The following is a 19,421-nucleotide window of genomic DNA, read 5'->3' as shown; positions in this document are numbered from 1 at the left end:
TAGATATTCACATATGACCTAGAAAATAAATAAATGTTTAGATTGACAGATAATAACTTTTTTATCTAAATCTTTTGACTTATTCCACTAAATTCCTCTTAGATACACTTTTTTATTTTAGGTCTGAGAAATAAAAATAGACCCAACAGATACTTCTCATTTGATGTCTCATTTTATGTTGCAGCCAGGATTTTTATGTTGAAGCCAGGATCGCTTAAATCAATCTCTGGCGATCACAACCCATAACTTAGTGGCATTACTATAGGTTTACTTTCTTTTTCTTCCTCCTCCTTTTCCTGTAAGGTTGAAACTAGCGCTGCAAACTTTGGATGGCTTTCCTTGAGAGAAAAAATTATTATTGTTTGATGGATAAACTTGATGTTTCCTTGTCCAGAGGGCGATTGGGTTGAAATTTGTGCCTTAGGAATTAGCTTTCCAAGCATGCTTCTTAGGTAGAGAATTTGTGACTCCAAAGTTGATGTAATATCACTGGGAGTCCAAGTGGTGATGAATTGCAGTTATTATAACTGTTGCGGTTGCGGACTGTAGCAGGGTGGTCTTCTGGTATGGCTGCTATGGCATCTGTAATGGGGGCTTGATCTTGAAATTATTTTCTAGTCCTTTTCAGCATAGCATCAGAAGTTAAGTTTGGGCCATGGATGATAGACTAGAGTCATTAAAATCCCAGTTTTGTTCTTTTGGTTCAAGATTTGAAAAAATGTGGTAAACCATAAAGTCAATTTCGGCATTAATGCGAGTAGAAATGCAAATGTTAGCTGGAGGTAGAAGGCTTTTATTGGAAAGAAACTGTCCTGGAGGATGTGGTCAGGTCTTTATTCGACTCCTGCCTTGGAAAAGAGAGGGAAGGAGTTCCCCTGTCTAAAGACTCTGTTCTGTGCCTTATACAGGGTTGTTTTTTCTGATCTTGAGAATTGCGTAGAACACAATTTAACTTTTGTGTGGAGATTATGATTTATGGAATCTAAACCCTTTCTTGTGTTTGTTATTCGAGGCTTTCTAAATTTTACTTTCCTGTGCTTGTAAGTGCCATCCATTTGTTTAATCACTATAATTATTGATTCTGTCAAACCTCATATGTGGTACCATGAATTTGGGTGCTTTGTCCCCATCGTCATCTGCCCCCATACCTTGTTTAATTCTCACCATAATTCAGGGCATGTGCGCTTCTAACCTTCTTTGAATCTGATCTCCCATGCACCCCCACGATTCAAATCTGATCACAGTTTCTTTCCTTTGTTTTTTCTTTTAGTGCTAATTCAACTGCTGAAAGACGTTACATCTGCATTGCTTTGTAAACTTTTATGGATTATACTCTTTTTTATTGCCTTAAAACTGGCCATTTGAACTTCCACCATTCCATTCTTTGTTTCTTTGACAGGGGAGCCCTTCCCATAAGATTCTTGCAACATCATCTATCTTCTCTTGACAATTAACTAGTTACTTTCTTCATGTAACTAGTTCTTTAAATTCGCATGCAGTGCCCACTGTTGCTTACATTACTTGCAGGTTCTTGGAGTTTCTGATTTGAAGATGGAAGTTGAAGTTCCGGTGGACTAAATGCGGTTGGTAGCAAATGAAGTTGCAGCCTCAGCCTATATTGTGGAGTGTTGACTGAAATCTGTTTACGTAAAGTGTGAGCTGCTACACTTCTCCGTGTATCGATGTTCAAATGCATTTGCTAGAAGGTATCTAATTTCAGACAGTTACAGCATCTTTCACTTCTGTGTTGAATTCCAACTAGTTGATAATGATCCAAGCAATGAACAATTCTGCAATTATCAGTGTTTTAAATGATGGATAGGTTTACATGGGGCTAGAAAGCCTTCTAGCATTTAATCGGAAACGCCCTCTACTATTGAATTGTCTACCCAGATCTTCCCTAAACGCCCCCTCTCCCTCCCTCTCTCTCGCATTTGCTTTCGTGCTCATCTATTTGAAAGGCCTTTAACCAAAGAGTTTATCGCTATAAAGCCCACTCTTTATGAAGGTTCTTCTGTCCTTTATTGCCTAATCCATGTGGCTCTTAATAATTTTCTTCTTCCAGCCTGAACTAATATCTCCTCATGACCAGGTGGCCATAACTTGGTTGGATTCCATGATAGAAGAAGAAGGGTGGCTAAGGATTTGTCTCCATTTCACTCCTCTTATAGGATTAGAACTTCTTTGATTTAGTGCACTCCTATATCCTGCATCAAAATTCAAACTTTGTCACGCAGACGTGCAGGGAGATGGATGATGGCATGTATCATCAACTCTCTTTATAAATTGTTTTTTTTTTTGCCTGAAAAAACTCGATATTTTTTTTATGTTTTTGATGTGTTTATATATATATATAATTATCTTAATGTATTTTTAATTAAAAAATACGCATCCTACAACCCACAACACTAAGTAAAATCCCTAGTCATTGCCAACAGATTTGATAGTTTCTGTTGGGTCCACTGATAATGATCTTGTTTCTACCAAGTAAAATTCGTATTCATTGTCAACAAATTTGATAGTTTATGTTAGGTTTGGACAGCCCATGATACTTAAAATAGGAGGGTTTTTTTTTTTTTTTTTTAAGCAACACACGCCATAGAAATATCGTTTATGGTGATGATCTTGTTTCTCTTTGAAGCCGCAGCGTGTGTGGTGACGACCCTTTTAATAGTCGTTGAAACTTGAAACTTCTTCTTTTATTTTTATTTTTAAAAAACATCCTTCAACACCCGTTGAGAAAGGAGAGAGCAACTAGGCTATGATGCACAAAAATGATATTTTATTAATTATTTTTTTGAATTCATTTTAAAAAAAGAGGCAAAATCCAAGTAAAAATATTCTTATTATTTTTTACTTCGGGCAAGCCATAAAATTAATCTAATAAAAAAAAAGCTCAAATAATAACATAAATTGACAAGTGACTGGAAGATTAACTATCCTGGTCAAATCGCTAAGGAGGTTACTAGATTTAGATCAGATGCATAGTTGTCTTAACACATACGTTAAGGAATTCAGACATTCAATGTAATTAGCAGCATTTGGATGCTTAACTTGAAAGAGATCGAACATTATGTCAAATCTCATCTCTGCTTTGTAGAAAAGCAATGGGAAACCAATTGTATTTCTTTTATTAATTTTTCTTGGCTATGTCTGGAAAGAAAATCTGGAAACGATGAGGTTTTGTTTCTGTTTCGGTTACTTAAAAATAAGTGGGGTCTTGTCCTAGACTCTTGTGCAGGTTTTTATGCCTGAATTTCGCAAGCCTTTCTCTACTCTTTAGCTATTCTGTCGGGTTTTCTAAGATAAGAAATTTGCTTCATGGTTGGCTTGCATGGTTTTCTGACCGAACAGTGGAATGCATATCTGGATTTGTTGAAGAGGACAGTTCTCCTTAGCTAGCTAACAGCCTTTTTTTTATTGTTTTGTCCAATATCTTATATCATTTTCCCTTCCCTCTTCTTACATCTTTCAGGATTTCCCTGGGGTTTTTTCTACCTTACTTTTTGTTGAGATTACCTCAACCAATGAAAATGATCGTCACATCTCTCCGGTTGTTTCTGTCAAAACATTATTTGTTCTGCTATATCTTAGTGTAAAATACGAAAACATTGCTTGCTTGTAGGATCAAACCCCCCTTTTTACTGGGGTCTGTTTTCTGGAGGGAGGGTACTGCTGCGGAAGAGCGTGTTTGAGGTGAGAGCCACCGTGTTGTGTGAAGGACTAAAGGAACTTGTGTTTGTGTTCATATCTATTACCAAAATATATAGAACTATTACGCGCAAATGTTTTAGCAAGGGCTAGTTTTTGACCCTGTGCACCTGCCTGTAACTGCCTGCTTGAACTCTATTATATGCTTTCCAGTATGATTCTTAATTCATTGTTTATGTTCCTGAAGATACCTGGTGAAGTTTAAATGAATAATAGAACTGTTAATGGGTTATTGAGACTAAAAAAGAGTGACTGCTATTTTGTGCAGAGGAAGGAGTCAATATTTAATTCATTGCTTATGGATGGAAATAGTTCATCACTGGCGCCTGAAACTAATATTGCAGCTCTGAAAGAAGCCCTTTATACACAGCAACTTCTTCTACAAGACCTTTACACCGAGTTAGATGAAGAACGAGAAGCCTCAGCCTCTGCAGCAAGCGAAGCTTTATCCATGATATTGCGGCTGCAAGGAGAAAAGGCCTCACTGAAGTTGGAAGCAAGCCAATATAAGAGAATGGAAGAGGAAAAGATGTGTCATGCAGAAGAGGCTCTGGCAGTTGTCGAAGATCTCATATATCAGAGAGAATTGGAGATTGCATCTCTTGAATACCAGGTTCAGGCTTATAGGTACAGACTACTGAGCATGGGCTGTAATGATTTGGGTGTGTATGAGAATTCATTTCCAGAGAATCTGTTAATGCAAAGAAACGAACCTTTATCTGGGAATAGTGGTGCCAACGGAAATTTAAGGAGATTTAACTCTTCACCTCAGGTTTCTTCTACGGATGCCAATTACAATAAAAATTCTAATGAAAGAAAGAGATCTTTAGTCCCAGTGCCAGATCCAATGGAAATCGATGTGGAGGAAATTGCAATTCGCGAAGTTAATGATTCGGAGAAGAAACCAGGAAGTTCTGGTGCAGACGCGAATTCATTCTGGGAGCAGATCAAAAGGTTGGATGAAAGGGTAAAAGAAATTTCGGACAACGAAGATTCTGGTAGAAATAAATCAACGATCTGGAAGGGTGGAACTTGGTCTCCGTCATTGTTTTCACAAATGGGAATTGGAACATCTGGCGATGCAACAAGAAAAACAAATGCTACTCATTCGGACGAAGTTAAGCAGCATCAAGATTCACAGGAAGGTGTCCAGGATATTTTTGAAGTCTCTCAAACTTCCGGGAGTTGCAAAGTTCCTGAATCTTCAGTAAAAGAACATCACAAATTGACTTTGGAAGGTGAAAACAGGCTTCAAAAGCCAGATATGGTATCCAAGGATATTCTCGAATCACCTAATCAAGATGAAAGAGGCCTGATAAAGACAATCATGCTTTCTACGATCCATGAGAAGAAATTACCCAAGGCAAGAGAAGGGACAAATGTTCACCGAAATTTGCCTCCTATGAGCCGCCCAACATTTAGTTTCAGCAATTCTCAAGGTGAGTATCAACAGCTGAGTCAGAGAGTTGAGAGGCTCGAGAGAGCAAGAAACAATACAAGGCAAGAAATTATTGCTGAAGGAGAAGAGGAAGTGAATTTGTTGAAAGAGATACGTGAACAGCTCTATTCAATACAGTCTGAGATTAGAAGTTTGACAACGAAAAAACCCCATGTTCCTGATGAGCCACCTTTAAAACCTCTACATGAGGTATGTCTTCTCCACTCTCACTCATGCATTCGGGCACAGCAGAACTTAACCAACGTGTTTGAGCAATTTGATTTCTTCATTCTTATGTTTAGTTCAGTTAATTCGGATATCACAAATATTACGTTTATTTTCAGGCAATGCTATACTTTTGGTTTTAAATTCGAGCAATCAAGCTTTTGCTGCCTCAATCACCGAACTTTCATGAATTGTCAGGTTTTGATACGTTCTGCAAAAAGGAGTCGGTAAGGCTGTGCTTTAATTTTTGAATGGAGTGAATATTACGCAGTAGATTTGTGGGTTTTATTTGATTTGTTGTAGAAATCCTATTCACTGTAAATGTTGCTCGGTGCACATCAGTCACAGAAGAAGTTTTTTTTCCATTAGAATGTCTTAGGCATGCTGTCATTTTTGTGTTGTTTCATCTCCTGATATTGGGATGCTGATTGTAAAGCGATGTATAAAACTGGCTCTTCCTGCTCTACTTCACAATCTGTGGGCTACTTTTCCATGCAATTCTCCAAGTTAAATAAGAAGAATAGAGAGTATAACTCCCTCTGGTCTCAGGTTCGAGCCCTGTGGTTGCTCATATGATGGCCACTGGAAGCTTACATGGTTGTTAACTTCAGGGCCCGTGGGATTAGTTGAGGTGCGCGCAAGCTGGCTCAAACACCCACGTTAAACTAAAAAAAAATAAAAAATAGAGAGTATAATTAGTGGTTTAGTAGGATAACTTGAAATAAAGTTTCTCTGGTGGATCCTGAAGTCAATGTCTAGTGAGGGAAACATGCTTTCAAAGCAATGTGAGTACCATTGTACAATAGAGATAACCTGAACAGAAACAAGCAGAGCAGCATTCTAGCGACTAGTTTTGAAAGGGAAACCTTTATACTACAAAACAATTTGTAGAACAAGTATATGTTTGCTTTGCAGAGAATATATGAAATTTGAATAATCGTTCTCAAGTAAACATATATCTCAAGTAAATGATAAGAAATATTAAATATATTAAAATACAAATAAATTATTAAAATAATATTTTTATTGGAGTGCACATAAAGTTTTTTATATCTACACTATTTACAATGTCATTTTTAGCTGTTCTAAATAGATTTTGTCATTAAAGATGCTGTTAATTAAGCATTGCATGGATACTCTAGTCTACTTTGATAATTAGGGTTTTAAAATCTAGTTGGTTCAATATTCCAAATGGTCACCAGATCAATAGGTTCATCAATTTAATTGACCATTTCGGTTGGTTTATGTTTTATTGCAAGGATAGTCTTTTGAAAATAAAGACCAAATCGAGTTACACTTGGTTCATTTTTTTATTTATTTAATCAAGTCTTGATAATACTAGTTTTGGCAGGTTAAGGTTATATTATTATTATTATTATTATTTTGGCTAGTTCTATTAGAAAAAAATACTCCAAAAAACAAAGATGTTAATCAGATAACTTAATTATAACCTCTTGGAATGGAAAATCCACTATGAACAACATTGAAATTTCATATAACTTGCATCAAATAAGATATTTTTTTTTTAGTTAGGACTGGCCTCCTTACCACGCTGTTAGACTATATTTTTTATTAAAAAAAATAATTTTTAGGTGCCAAAACGGAGTAAAAAAGGATGTAACAAAATTAGTCTTACTCAATTCAAGTTATTATAACAAATTTATAACCACGATAATCAGGACCGAGCTAACCTGAAGTATCTTCACAAATTCGCAACCTAGATAATATGATTGGAATAACCAAAAACAAAAAAAAACGAAAAGGATTATAAAACTTTTTTTAAAAACAAATCGTGTTAGCTTTTCAAATCTGTGACCTTGGTTATTAGACCTGAAGCATCTAATATGAAAAAATCATGAAGTCCAAATCCTAATCAATCAAATATTGAAAGATGAAATTGAAAAAAAGAATTTTAATTATATAAAAGGATTAAAAATAGCAATTAAAATAATTATGGTCAAAATTAAAAAAAAATTATATATTTGATTGAAGGATAAAATTGAAAAGAAAAATCAATTTAGTAAAAAAAAAAAAATCAAAAGAATGAGGATCAAAGTCGACATAAAAAATAAAAATAAAAATTTTGATTGAAGGGTGGAGTTGAAAAGAATAATAACTTTCAATAAATGGTTAAGAAAAAAAATAAAAATCAAAACAATGAGAACCAAACTAGAAAATATAATACTATCAATTTGAATTGAAAGATGAAATTGAAAACCAATAAAACTTTTACAAAAAGGCCAAAGAAAACAAAATAAAAATACAAAGAATGAGGAACAAATTGAAGAATATAATATTTGATAAATTGTGATTGAATGATCAAATTAAAAATAATTAAAACTTCTACAAAAAAGCAAAGATAAAAAATTAGAAATCAAAATAATAAGGATTGCAATTGCAATTCCAACAACTAAAAGGTCAAGCTATAATTCTCGAGAAAGAAAGAAAAAAAAGCCACTAGCGATAAACCGGACTATCATCAAAGACATATACTGCACCAATAGAAAGAGGATATAACGACGCTTCCAACAACATGATGGAAGTGCATTTTTTGACATCAAGAGGTGTTGCGTTGCACGCACTTGTCCTTTTTTTTATTTAGCTAAATACCAAATAGCCCCTGAGCTGACTTCATAATTATGCAAAAACCATGGTGAAAAAACCAAAAAGTACATTGACTTTAGGCTTATATTTTTCTTTTAAGAGTATTTTTATAGTTTTACTATGCATTTTAATTGTTTATTATTTTTTATATTTGATTAAATACTAAACTGCCCCTCAGTCTAAATTATAATAACGAAAAAACCATTGTAAAAATACAAAAATATCCCTTGACACCAAGTTTACTTTTTTTGCTTTCAAGGTTATTTTGGTCGTTTCACTGTTCTATCAAGAAGAAAAAAAACGTATTTGTCTCCGGTCAATTTGATAATGAAAAATGAGTCATGTGAAATGATTTTAATACCTTTGATTGTTAGTGTTAAGTTTTTTTGTTGGAAGGATAAAAATATTATCACACTGCTTCAGTGAACAACGTAAATGAGTGTAGAATTATAGTGTTTTTCCAAGGGGTTTTAGCTCTTTTTTAATAATGATTTGTAACTTACCAATATATATATATATATATATATATATATATATATGTTTATCAATTTTTCTTCAAAGCATAAAGTTCAAACACAACAAATATAATTAGAAAAGCAACTAGCTGTGGACCCACGCTATGTCACATGGTCTTTTTTTTTATGATGTTCAGATATTGCAAACGTATTTTTTTAAATTTTTTTTTGCAATCCGGGTCATAGAACTATTTTATTTTAATGAGACGATAAAAAAATTGACAATGATATTAAATAAATAAAATTAAAAAAAAATATAATCACAAAAACAAGGAAAATACATCTTTTTTTGAAAGAGGATAAACAATATAACATGAGACACTTTTCCTAAATAAAAATAAATGCGAAAAAAAGTTGAATGGGTATATTGAAAATAAAAAAACACTTGAAAAGAGAGAGAAGTAAATTGAGGTTAACCTGTCAAACTAGTGAATCGGATTCTAGATCTCATTAAATTTCATAATTTTTAATTTAAAAAATTATTTTTTATCTAAACACAATTTTTTATTTTCAAAATAAAAATAGAAATAGTAATGGCGGGTGGGCTTGAAATATAAAACAAAAAATCCTCTAATCTATCTTTTTAAAAGTGTGATAGCAAAAAAAGGATTTTATATCTCAAGTCAAACAAAGAAAACCTTTAAAAACCAAAAAAATGATGAATATATATATTTTTTTAATTTTAAAGGGTTGATAAAATATAAAATTAAAAGAGTTTTTTAAAAGAGAAAACAGGCCGTACATTAAATTAAATAATATTTTAATTAGAAAACACCATAAAAATACAAAAGACCTGTTTAGATTTTATTGAAAAAGCTAACAAAAAAAAATTCAATAAAAAACTAAAATCAAAGAATGAAAATGGAGGTAAAGAAAAGGACAAAACCATATCAATGGACCCCAAAAAAAGAGGTGCAATGGACCGGGAGCCCAAGCATGTTGTTGTGGGTTGACTTATTATTTTTGTTGAAAAACACAAAAAAAAAAGATTAAAAATGATCCAATTTTTTTGGTCAACATGAAAAATTAAATTACATGAAAATAAAATAAAATGATGTTAAAGTCTTGAACCAATCCGAGTTAACATGATAAACCCGTGATCCAGGTCAATTAAGAAAATGATGTAAAAAATAGTAATAAAAAAAATGAGAACCAAAATCGATATAAAAATTAAATTAAATTAAATGTCAAGGGATAGAATTGAAAAGAGAAATCTATTAAAAAAAATAAAACAAAAAAAAAAGCAATTAAAAGAAGTACTATAATTTAAATAAATTGAAAATGGAAGGACAATTTTCAACTTTACAAAGAGATGAGATTGAAAAGAAAAATGCAAAAAAAAAAAAAAGGATTTAAAACAAACAAAGAGTAATTAAGAGAATGAGGACTATAATTGAAATATAAAACAAATAGTAAGACTCTTTTTAAATTTGGTTGGGTGAGTGCAAATCCTGATGCTAGGAGAGAGAAAAAGTATTGCTATTGCGAACTACTATGCACGTGTAACCTCATTGAAAGTGCCTCCACTTGGAGGTTCTAAAATCATGACGGTTGATTGTTTTTGGCTGACAAATAAGGTCACATGCGCCACTTAAATGCAGCGGACCTCTGCACATCCTTTTAATTATTATCCTCTTAATTTTTTTTTTAATTTTGCCCCTCAATATTTTATTTTATTTATTTATTTTATTGAATTTTGGTCCTCATTCTTTTAATTTCTCTCTTTTTTTTTTATCATTTTCTTAATTTATTTTTCAATTTAATTTCTCAATATTTTATTTCATTTATTTTTTATCTAAATTTGATCTTTATTCTTTTAATTGCTCTTTCTTCATCCTTTTTTTTTTGAGGTTATACTAAGTCGTAGGTTAGTCATGTTAGCTCGAGGTGACTTAGTTTGTTTTCAATGTTATTTATTTAACTTTGATCCTTTTTTCTAGGTTATTTTTTTAAATAATTTTTTTAATCCACGTCTCTTGTCGTGGGTGGCAAGTTAGTAGAGTGAGCTCGAGTTAACTCAGGTTTTTTTCTTCGACGTTTTTTTTAAATTGATTTTTTTTTCAATTTCATCATTTTATATTGGGTTATTGAACCTTGAGCTTTGTGGTGTTTTTTTGCTTTTCATTCTACGGGGTATCCTGATCTCATATTATACCATGTTTTCATCAAGTTAACCCAAGTTAACTCAAGTTATCATCATTTGAATATTTTTTTTTATGTTAAAAAAATTTAACTCGACCTGCAATATAATATGGCGCGCAAACAAAATATATATATATCTATAGATGTTTTACATGTTTGTTTAATAGCCCAAGTTTCTCTGTAAATTAAACATCTATAGATAGATAGAGACCTGTGAATAATGTTAGTTATGGCAATCACTATCATGGAGCACCATGTCACATTCGCCTTCCTCTTTCATGCACAACGAGTATTTTATGTAGTCTTTTTGTAGCTAGTGGGTTATCATTTGAACCTGCTTTAGAACTACTCATTCGATCTGCCTCTACAATGTGATATGACCAAGAATAGTGAATGAGCTTTGCAGTTTGTGGAAGACTTCTTTTTATGTGGAAGAAGTTAGTCCAAGTGAGAAGGCAGAAATCATGAAAGCTTTTGCTTTTTCTTTCTCTTTTTTCTCTCATCTTCTTTGGGAGGTTGTTTTTGTTTATGTCTCAAAGTTTCTCATTTTCAGCAGTAGAGTTTCAATATTCAGACGACCCCTGCATTCTAATTTCAATGGTAAAATTGTCTCTGAACTTCCAAATTCAGGCCAGAATTTCAGTTCATCTTCAAAGACTTTGTGAGGATTGGGATAGAGTTGCTTCAATCTTTGACTAGACATGTTATACTTCAGAAAACATGTCTTGTAGCCTTAGCAAGATAGCAATCTCCGTTGCTTATTTCTGCAACCGCAGTTCATTCCCGGCTGTCTGTCTGTAGATGTTTTAATAGCTACCTAACCCCATGTCATTATTGCACTAATGCTCTACAAGGACTTCAGTTTTGAGTAGGTCATCTCCTGGGATATTTTATCTTGGACTAACAATTTTTCCTGTGGATGGTTCACAACATGTGTCCATGAATCATGAATGAGTAGAGAGACCTTTTATTTACTGAAACTTAAGGATACAAATATATTTACTAATTAAGACCACACGTGCGGAAGATACTGTCAAAGAACCATCTAAACCCAATAAATTAAGCTGTTAGATGAGGTTTCAAGATATAATTTATATTATTTTCTAACCTTAAGTTTTTTTTTTTCTAATTTATTTGTATGGAAGAACTGCCTCGTTCTCAGGAAAATTCTGATGTCAAATACCATCTGGCATTAATTATGTGGAAGTTGTTGAAGGAAGGATTGAAATGGGAGGTGTAAGGAACCCAGTCAGACTAACTGGTAAATTACCAGTCAAGATAAGCTGCAAACCGAGTGGAATATTTGATTTGATAAAATTATGCTCCAGCTTTTCAAAATCTTTTTCGAGGTATGGTCTAGGAGATTATGTGGAAAACTTCAAAGAAAGAAACACACTAGTTTCACCTTGATATTTATTTATGACTCTTTCCAGTATGTGCTCCCATGTGTAATGGTGTTTCAGCAAATTTTGCAGAAAATGAATCCATAGCATATGCAACGGGGACAGCTAACTGGCACCTGAGATTTACTAGGCATGGTTGCACCAGACAATGATACCAGTTTTATATTGCAGTTTCACAGATGACCATTATTAATGGTGGTTCTGGCTAGGACTTTTAGTGCCCAACTATGAAGCTGCAGCTTTCACCCGTCACCTTTGGCCATCATACGAATATAGAGTTCGAGATAATCATAGGCCTTCGGAGATAGAATTCTAAAATCAATATTGCTCCAAAGATTGTCATTTTTTCCAAGTTCTGCAAATATCTGTTTCATTGGTAACAGTACTAAGTTACTAACTAGTATCAGTAGACTGTGCACCAAAATCTGCAACTTTTTTGGTTGCTTTGCTAGTACCGGGACGGAAGAGAATCATTGGCTTGCTGAAGTCATGTTAAAGAAATTGTTTATGCCCACCTATGGTTTTTTCCATAAATCTCATTATAATAATAAGGAAATAGAGGGAGAAAAAGGATAAAGGAGGTGATGGTAGGTGCATGAATTATGATGGATGGTTAGCCAATTTACCATTTAGAGAAAACTATAGCAAGATATTGGAAGTTTGTGCAGGCACACAACTTAGTTTATTAGAGATTAGGACAGTGGCCTAATTCATATCACATTGCACATAAATTCGGTCTCCAGGACAGTCTCGGATGTTTACGCCCTCATGTGGCATCCCTATTTGACTTTGTTATTGATTTGAGTTTCTTTGTTAATATTTTCCCAGAGACAATCTAACCTACTGCAGCAAACATTGTGGTCTAGGGACTCTCTCCCTGTTCTCACGTTGAAGTGATAAAAAGGTCCCGCGTGCTTTCTATGATTAATATGGAGGTGAGTAATAGGCTTATTATAATCTTCCACGTACTCCTCAGTTAAGGCAAATCCATATCATAGGTAGGCTAAAAGGGGCCCTAGTGCATTTTCTTGATTATAGAAATCACTGTATTGCTCACCACAAACAGAAATGCTGATATTTTAACAGAGAAATAGACCAGCAGAACAAAGACATAGGTTGAAGCATCAATGTCTGGTTCATAGTTGAACTATGATTCAGAGTTCACAATCGAGTGAAATCTATTAAGAAATTAACAAATCAAGGAGGTTTTTGGTTGGTTGTGATTAAAATATGACTGACAAAAGCAAGGAATATTTTTCCAGCTTAAATCCATTGGACGGTGAAAAGAAGATGTTCTTTATGCTTTGACAAATCTGTCTGATCTTTTCACCTCACCACGAACACTATAGTTATCAGTATTGAAAATGATCCTACAATACACAGTTGCGAGAAGGTCAAAACTTCGGCAAATTGCTAATCAAGATAGCTATTGTATTGAATTAAAATCAGACTAAGTTACCATGAAAATAATCAAACAAATGAATACAATGATTAACAGTTTCAGAGGCTACTTTCAATGCTGTTTCATAATTAAGCACCGGCCTTAGGATATGCTTCGTCAATCAGCAGGGGGGGAGGACTAGAGAGATACTGCTTTAGGCTGCCCATTTCGTTGGCTACTTCTAGCATGCTTGGTCTTGTTGAAGGATTGTTTTGAGTGCAAATAAGACCAAGCTCAATCAATTCCAAGATTACATCACTCCATATTTTGTTACAGTATACCGGCATGCCAGATGGAGCAAACCTAAGCACTGCTTGATCAACTATGGGCTTGACGTTGTGGGGATAGTGGCTCTTAATCCATCCATGCAAGCTTGAACCTTCATGAAATAGAACATCTGTGGGGCGCCTTCCGGTTATAATTTCTAGCAGGAGGACTCCAAAACTGTAAACATCTCCTTGCGTTGAAGCTCGCTTTCCCATTCCGTATTCTGCGTTAGATCAAGTTGACAAGGAAATTAATATACATAACACGGTCTTCAAAAATGTTCTCTCTTTCCATGAGGAACATTATAAATCATTTCGTAATTAGAAATAATGAAATAATACTAATACTACGTTGTTGCAGAAACTAAGTACATACCAGGGGCAATGTAGCCGACAGATCCACACAGCAATCCATCAGTTGAGCTAAAGGACACTGAATCATCTGTTGGATTACTGTCATCAGCACCTTTAATCAATCTTGCGATTCCAAAATCAGTTACCAAAGCTGTCATGTCTTCATCTAGAAGAATATTGCTTGGCTTGAGATCACAGTGAACTACTCTAACAGGAGAATAATGGTGCAAATAGGCCACCCCTTCAGCCACATCATTACATATGCTCACCAACTGAATCAAATCCAACCCTGTATTTAGTCCATGACTCGGGTATAAATGCCTTTCCAGGCTCCCATTTGACATGAGAGGAAGGACAAGAGCCTTAAAATCTGGCTTGCTGCATATTGTGATGATCTTGATCAAATTTCTGTGTTTGGCTCTTTTTAGGACTTGGCATTCTCTTTTGAAGCTCCCTGAAATTTCTCCAGCTGTCTTTGTATCCAATACCTTAACAGCTATCCTTGTGTTGTCTTGAAGAACTCCCTTGTAGACATGGCCAAATTGGCCTGAACCTATCAGGCTTGAAGCGCTAAACCCCCCTGTAGCTTCAATGAGCTGTCGATATGAGATTCTTGGATGCTTGAGGTCTTTCGTTTCTTTGTCCTCATCTTCCAAGTCACCTCGATTGAATATCACCATTTGCCTTCTGAATTTTGACCTGAGAGCGAGGGGGTATGCAAATATGCATAATAAGGTAGTAGCAAACAAAGACAGGAGGACAGGTAAAACAAGTGAATGATGAGCATGTTTCCTCCGGCAGTTGGGCATGCCCTTTATTTCACCGCAAAGGCCTTCATTGCCTAGGAAAGAATCTATCGTCAGAGAAGAAAATGCCCCCTTGTTTGATGTGTTTCCAGAGAACTTGTTGAAAGAGAAGTTGAGATGCTTGAGAGTTGGTGATGCCTCCAGAGATTGTGGTATATTGCCACTCAATTGGTTTGAAGATACATCCAGTTCCTTAAGATAGGGTAACTGTCCTATTGTAGCTGGAAGAAGACCTTCTAAGACGTTCCCTGAAAGGTTAAGATGCTCTAGTGCAATGCAGCTTCCAAGTTGTGGCGGGATCGAGCCAGACAGATTGTTGGAAGATAGATCGATTGCTAGCACCATGTCCATTTTACTTAGCTCTAGTGGTAAAGGACCATGCAAGTGATTGCTTGACAGATTCAAATACAACTTCAAGCTCTTGAGTCCTGCAACTTCACTAGGAATTATCCCAGAAATCGTATTTCTAGAAAGGTCTAGGATCTCCAAATTGACACATTGTCCCAAGCTTGGTGGTATGGTTCCTGAGAGCTGATTTTCATAAAGTAAGAGTCTCCGTAGCTGTGAAAGGTTGGCAAAACTGTCTGGGATGGGGCCTGTAAGTTTGTTTTTTGATAAGTCAAGAAGCCCCAAGTGGGAAATGTTAGCAAGAGCTGCTGGAATTTCACCAGATAGTGAATTGTTTGACAAATAAACCCTCTCTAGTTTTCCCATACGACATAGTTCTAGGGGGATGGTACCATTCAAAAGGTTACTAGACAAGTTTAAGAGGGTGAGATTGACAAGGTTTGCAATGTGAGGAGGGATAGAGCCATAAAGAAGATTCTCATCTAGATGAATCTGTACAAAATTGGTAGAAAGATTACCGATAATAGGAGGTATCTCTCCGCGAAGGTTATTTCCGGCTAATTCAAGTTCTTGAAGGTCAGAAGAATTCACTAAAGAAGCAAAAAAGGGCTCAAGATTGGTGTTACCATCATGGCTAACGAAGTCATTGTAAGACAAATACAGGAACTGTAACTTTGGCATTTTACGTACAATCTCTGATGGCAATTCCCCAGTCAGCATATTTGACTCCAAATCGAGCCATTTAAGATTGGTGGACTTAGAAAGGGCTCGAGGGACCCGACCGACTAGTCTATTCGACCAAAGCAAAAGAAACCTCAAAGCACTAAGCTCACATTCATTCTTCAAAGGGATTTTTCCAGTTAAAGAATTGTTAGAAAGGTCCATATACTCCAAAGAAGAGGACCCATTGCAGAAAAGCGGCGCAGGAATATCACCAGCAAGCCTGTTACTTCCCAAATCAAGATATACTAATTGGTGAAGAAATCCCAACTCCTCGGGAATGTTTCCTCCGAGAAGATTCCATGATAAACTGAGCTGTCTTAACTGGAAAAGATAGCCCAACTCTGCTGGAATATGGCCTTCAAAGAAGTTCCTTGACAAATCAAGAACCAGCAAAGAAGAAAGATTCGCAAGAATCGGAGAAATCCTGCCGTGAAGTGACAGGCCACTAAGGTCAAGCTGTATGACGCGATCACTAGCATTGTCGCACTTGACTCCTGTCCAGTGGCAAACGTGATTGCTTGAAGAGTTCCAGCTCTCAAGTGCACCTTCAGGGTCTAATACAATACCTGACCTGAAAGAAAGCAATGAAATTCTATCCTTAACAAGCTGGGGACTTTCTTCCCCAGAAACCACTACCAAAATAATGATCAAACAAAGGAAACTAAACATGGAGAGTTTACAAGCACCCATATTGATTCTTTTATCTCTTCGATCTAGAGAGAGTCAGAAGACAATGGTTTCAAAGGTAGGAGGAAGCAAAGAGAGGGAGTCAGTGGAAAATGAGCAATCCACAACCATGGCCTTAAGATGTTATATAGCTTTGACATGTTCAGTGTAAAGGAGCTTTAGGCTTTGCTGGCTAGATAAATTTTTTGTGCCTAACTGCCGTCGAAGGTGTGAAACGTACGTTTGGAGCCCGTATAGTTGACTATGAACGCAGCGAATAGAGTACAAACATGTGTCCATGTGCAAAATGACACATAAGCAATGTTACAAGGTGTATAGTGTTGGTGCTGTACGTGTCAGCTATATGCCTAACATCGTAACACCTTGTATCTTCTTGTACTTCGCTCAAATTAGTGGATTATTGGTTGTACTAAGAGAGAAAGATAATCTTAGGTTAATAGAGCATGCTCAGGGGATGGTGTGGCCTTTTGGGTGATTAGGATTTTGGTACATTTGTCGGCTATATGATGGATTTGAGACAGAATGGAATGTGGACACAAAGATTAAAAGAAGCATGATATGTCGTTTATGTGTCTTTGATTGGGTAATATAGCACTAATTGATCTAATTTACAAACTTTCAAGGATAGCACAACATGCAGGTAGATAACCCTGAAGGAAAACAACGATGCTTCTATGTGGTATTTGGAAGTGATAAACTCCAATTTAATGTGTTTAAAAACTTTCGTAAAGGTCTAAAAATCTATTGTTTTAAGCAAAATGCCCGAGCACAGTTGTAATGAACTCGGTTTAAGAGAAAAACTTAATCGTCATGGGCTTGGTCTTGGAAAAGAGTCCAACCCTCATGAGTTCAACTAAATTTTAATTCTTATTCTCCTTACACTCCTAAGTGTATAAAAATCTTCTAAGGAGTCTGCCATATTTTTATGGTATTAATACTTGTTAGAGATATTTATCTTTTATTAATGCATATGTCAGATATATTTTCTCTCATTAATGCATGCGTAAGAGATATTTATCCCTCATTAAAGATATCAGGACAAAATTACACTCTATCCCTTTCTCTCTATAAATAGACAAGACTTATAGGCTATAAATACCTCATGAATCCTTCAAGCTCTAGGTTCACAATCTTTATTCTCTGCTGCATACATATTTTCTGTGTATCTTTCTCTAAAATATCATTTTATTCTCTCTCTAAAAAGATACTTAAGCAATTGAGAGTCTTCAAATCTACCAAAAATAACCTTTTGCAAGTACCTTCCACTAGCCACTTTGGCCTATCAGGTACCGGCTACCGGCTACCGGCCATCTTAACCAGAGAGAATGGATCAAATTATTAGAATTAAGAGATTAACCGATTATTCAACATATAAGCCTTACTCCTAAATTACTTGGATTTTTTGAGATATCATTATTGGCGTCATCTAAGGTAAATTGAACAAAAAGTTAGTTCATTCATGTTTCTTAAAAGCTCTTTTCATAACTGATGAAACCCTAACACAACAGTAGCTATACCAACAACTATATCTATGGTTATGCCAACAACATGCCAGTGGCTATGCCAACAGTTATGCCTGAGCTACACCCCACGTGGTTATGCCAAAGGTTACGTCCATGGCTACGCTCACAAGACTTTGTCAATAACTATACCCAGGGCGACGCCCATAACTATGTCTATGGCTATGCTTATGACTACGCCTATGGCTACGGTCCACGACTATGCCTCAAGGCTACACCCACAAATAATTTTTATGATGGCTTGTACACGCTAAAAGATGTCATTAGGACTTGAGGGCTCTGATAATACACAAATGGTAACATTATCCACTGTAAGTATATTCTCCCTCACTCCTGGTAGGCCAGAAGCCTCTAACACTTCACCCATAACCTTTCAAGGATAGGATTGACTCGGTCTTTGTAGTGCGATAACACAACTATACTAAGAAATAATGGATCTAAAGCAAGGTTGTCAAAAATGTTTTTTTGACACTACACGAAAAATACAATATAAACTCGGATCGTAAACTCGAATCGTAAAATCAATTTACATTAAAATTTTTTAAAACTAATTATATATTTATAATTCTAGCCAAGAAATTAATTTACATTAAAATCTGATAAAATGAGTCAACAATATTATAATCAATGAGTGATTTAAATAAAATGAGAGTGATAGATAGTATGAATCAATAAATTAATGACATGGAGAAATAAAAAATCTCAAAACAAAATTTCTCAATACAGGGGAATTACTGAAAAGTAGGAAGTACACATAAATCTAGTGACAACCTGGTTGTTTCCATCACAATAAGTCTTGATAGACCCCTTCTGGGTTGCAAGCTAATGAGTTTAAATTAGTAATTAACTAACATAAATTCAATAATAAAATAAACCCCTAAAAATGTCTAATGCGCCAGAAAAATTTAAAATTTAAAATAATTATTTAAAATAAAATAAGTAAATAAAATAAAATAATAAAAAAAGTCTTCATGTTAAAATTTATCCACTTAGCCTGAATCTTCAATTTTTGCATATTCTTGGCAGATTTGAGTTCTGATTTCAAACATGTCGTTCTCTCCTGATTTTAAACATGTCGTTCTCTCTCGTTTGGATGAATTATTAGGCTTACAATATATAGTTGGCAAGTTTCAGATGTCTAGTTTCTATCTCAACTTTAATCGAAGCAAAATTCCACATGTAACTCTAGATATGTCCCAAACAGTACACGAAGGTCTTGTTTGATATATTTGACAAAA

The 19,421-nt window shown here is 35.0% G+C and overlaps 2 protein-coding genes across 3 annotated transcripts; one reads left to right on the top strand and one right to left on the bottom strand.

The window, feature by feature from the left end:
• Positions 1 to 1,080: 1,080 nt before the first annotated feature.
• Positions 1,081 to 5,848, top strand: LOC7485261 (uncharacterized). 2 transcript variants are annotated; one of them, XM_024603345.2, is made up of 3 exons: positions 1,081 to 1,706; positions 3,980 to 5,359; positions 5,494 to 5,848. In XM_024603345.2, exons 2-3 carry the CDS (start codon positions 4,010 to 4,012, stop codon positions 5,515 to 5,517), a joined length of 1,374 nt encoding a protein of 457 aa, XP_024459113.1. In that variant the 5' UTR covers positions 1,081 to 1,706; positions 3,980 to 4,009; the 3' UTR covers positions 5,518 to 5,848. The 2 variants fall into 2 exon arrangements, with proteins under 2 accessions (XP_024459113.1, XP_024459112.1); XM_024603344.2 differs by lacking the exon at positions 1,081 to 1,706 and adding an exon at positions 3,017 to 3,696.
• Positions 5,849 to 13,439: 7,591 nt separating this feature from the next.
• On the bottom strand, positions 13,440 to 16,755 carry LOC7465971 (putative leucine-rich repeat receptor-like serine/threonine-protein kinase At2g24130). The gene is made up of 2 exons (XM_002309328.4): positions 14,122 to 16,755; positions 13,440 to 13,969 (listed from the first exon to the last, which is right to left on the bottom strand). Exons 1-2 carry the CDS (start codon positions 16,664 to 16,666, stop codon positions 13,569 to 13,571), a joined length of 2,946 nt encoding a protein of 981 aa, XP_002309364.4. The 5' UTR covers positions 16,667 to 16,755; the 3' UTR covers positions 13,440 to 13,568.
• Between the last annotated feature and the right edge of the window lie 2,666 nt (positions 16,756 to 19,421).

This window comes from Populus trichocarpa, chromosome 6, assembly GCF_000002775.5.
Source record: "Populus trichocarpa isolate Nisqually-1 chromosome 6, P.trichocarpa_v4.1, whole genome shotgun sequence".
Taxonomy (NCBI): Eukaryota; Viridiplantae; Streptophyta; class Magnoliopsida; order Malpighiales; family Salicaceae; genus Populus; species Populus trichocarpa.
Note: the sequence above shows the minus strand (reverse complement) of the source record. Positions and strands in the feature narration are given on the sequence as shown.

Bases quoted from the DNA above. Each gene is read 5' to 3' on its own strand.
- LOC7485261 (XM_024603345.2), top strand. From the start codon at position 4,010: ATGGATGGAAATAGTTCATCACTGGCGCCTGAAACTAATATTGCAGCT. The intron at 5,360-5,493 runs GTATGTCTTCTC...GTTTATTTTCAG, and splicing joins CTTTAAAACCTCTACATGAG to GCAATGCTATACTTTTGGTT.
- LOC7465971 (XM_002309328.4), bottom strand. From the start codon at position 16,666: ATGGGTGCTTGTAAACTCTCCATGTTTAGTTTCCTTTGTTTGATCATT. The intron at 13,970-14,121 runs GTATGTACTTAG...GATCTAACGCAG, and splicing joins TGTCGGCTACATTGCCCCTG to AATACGGAATGGGAAAGCGA.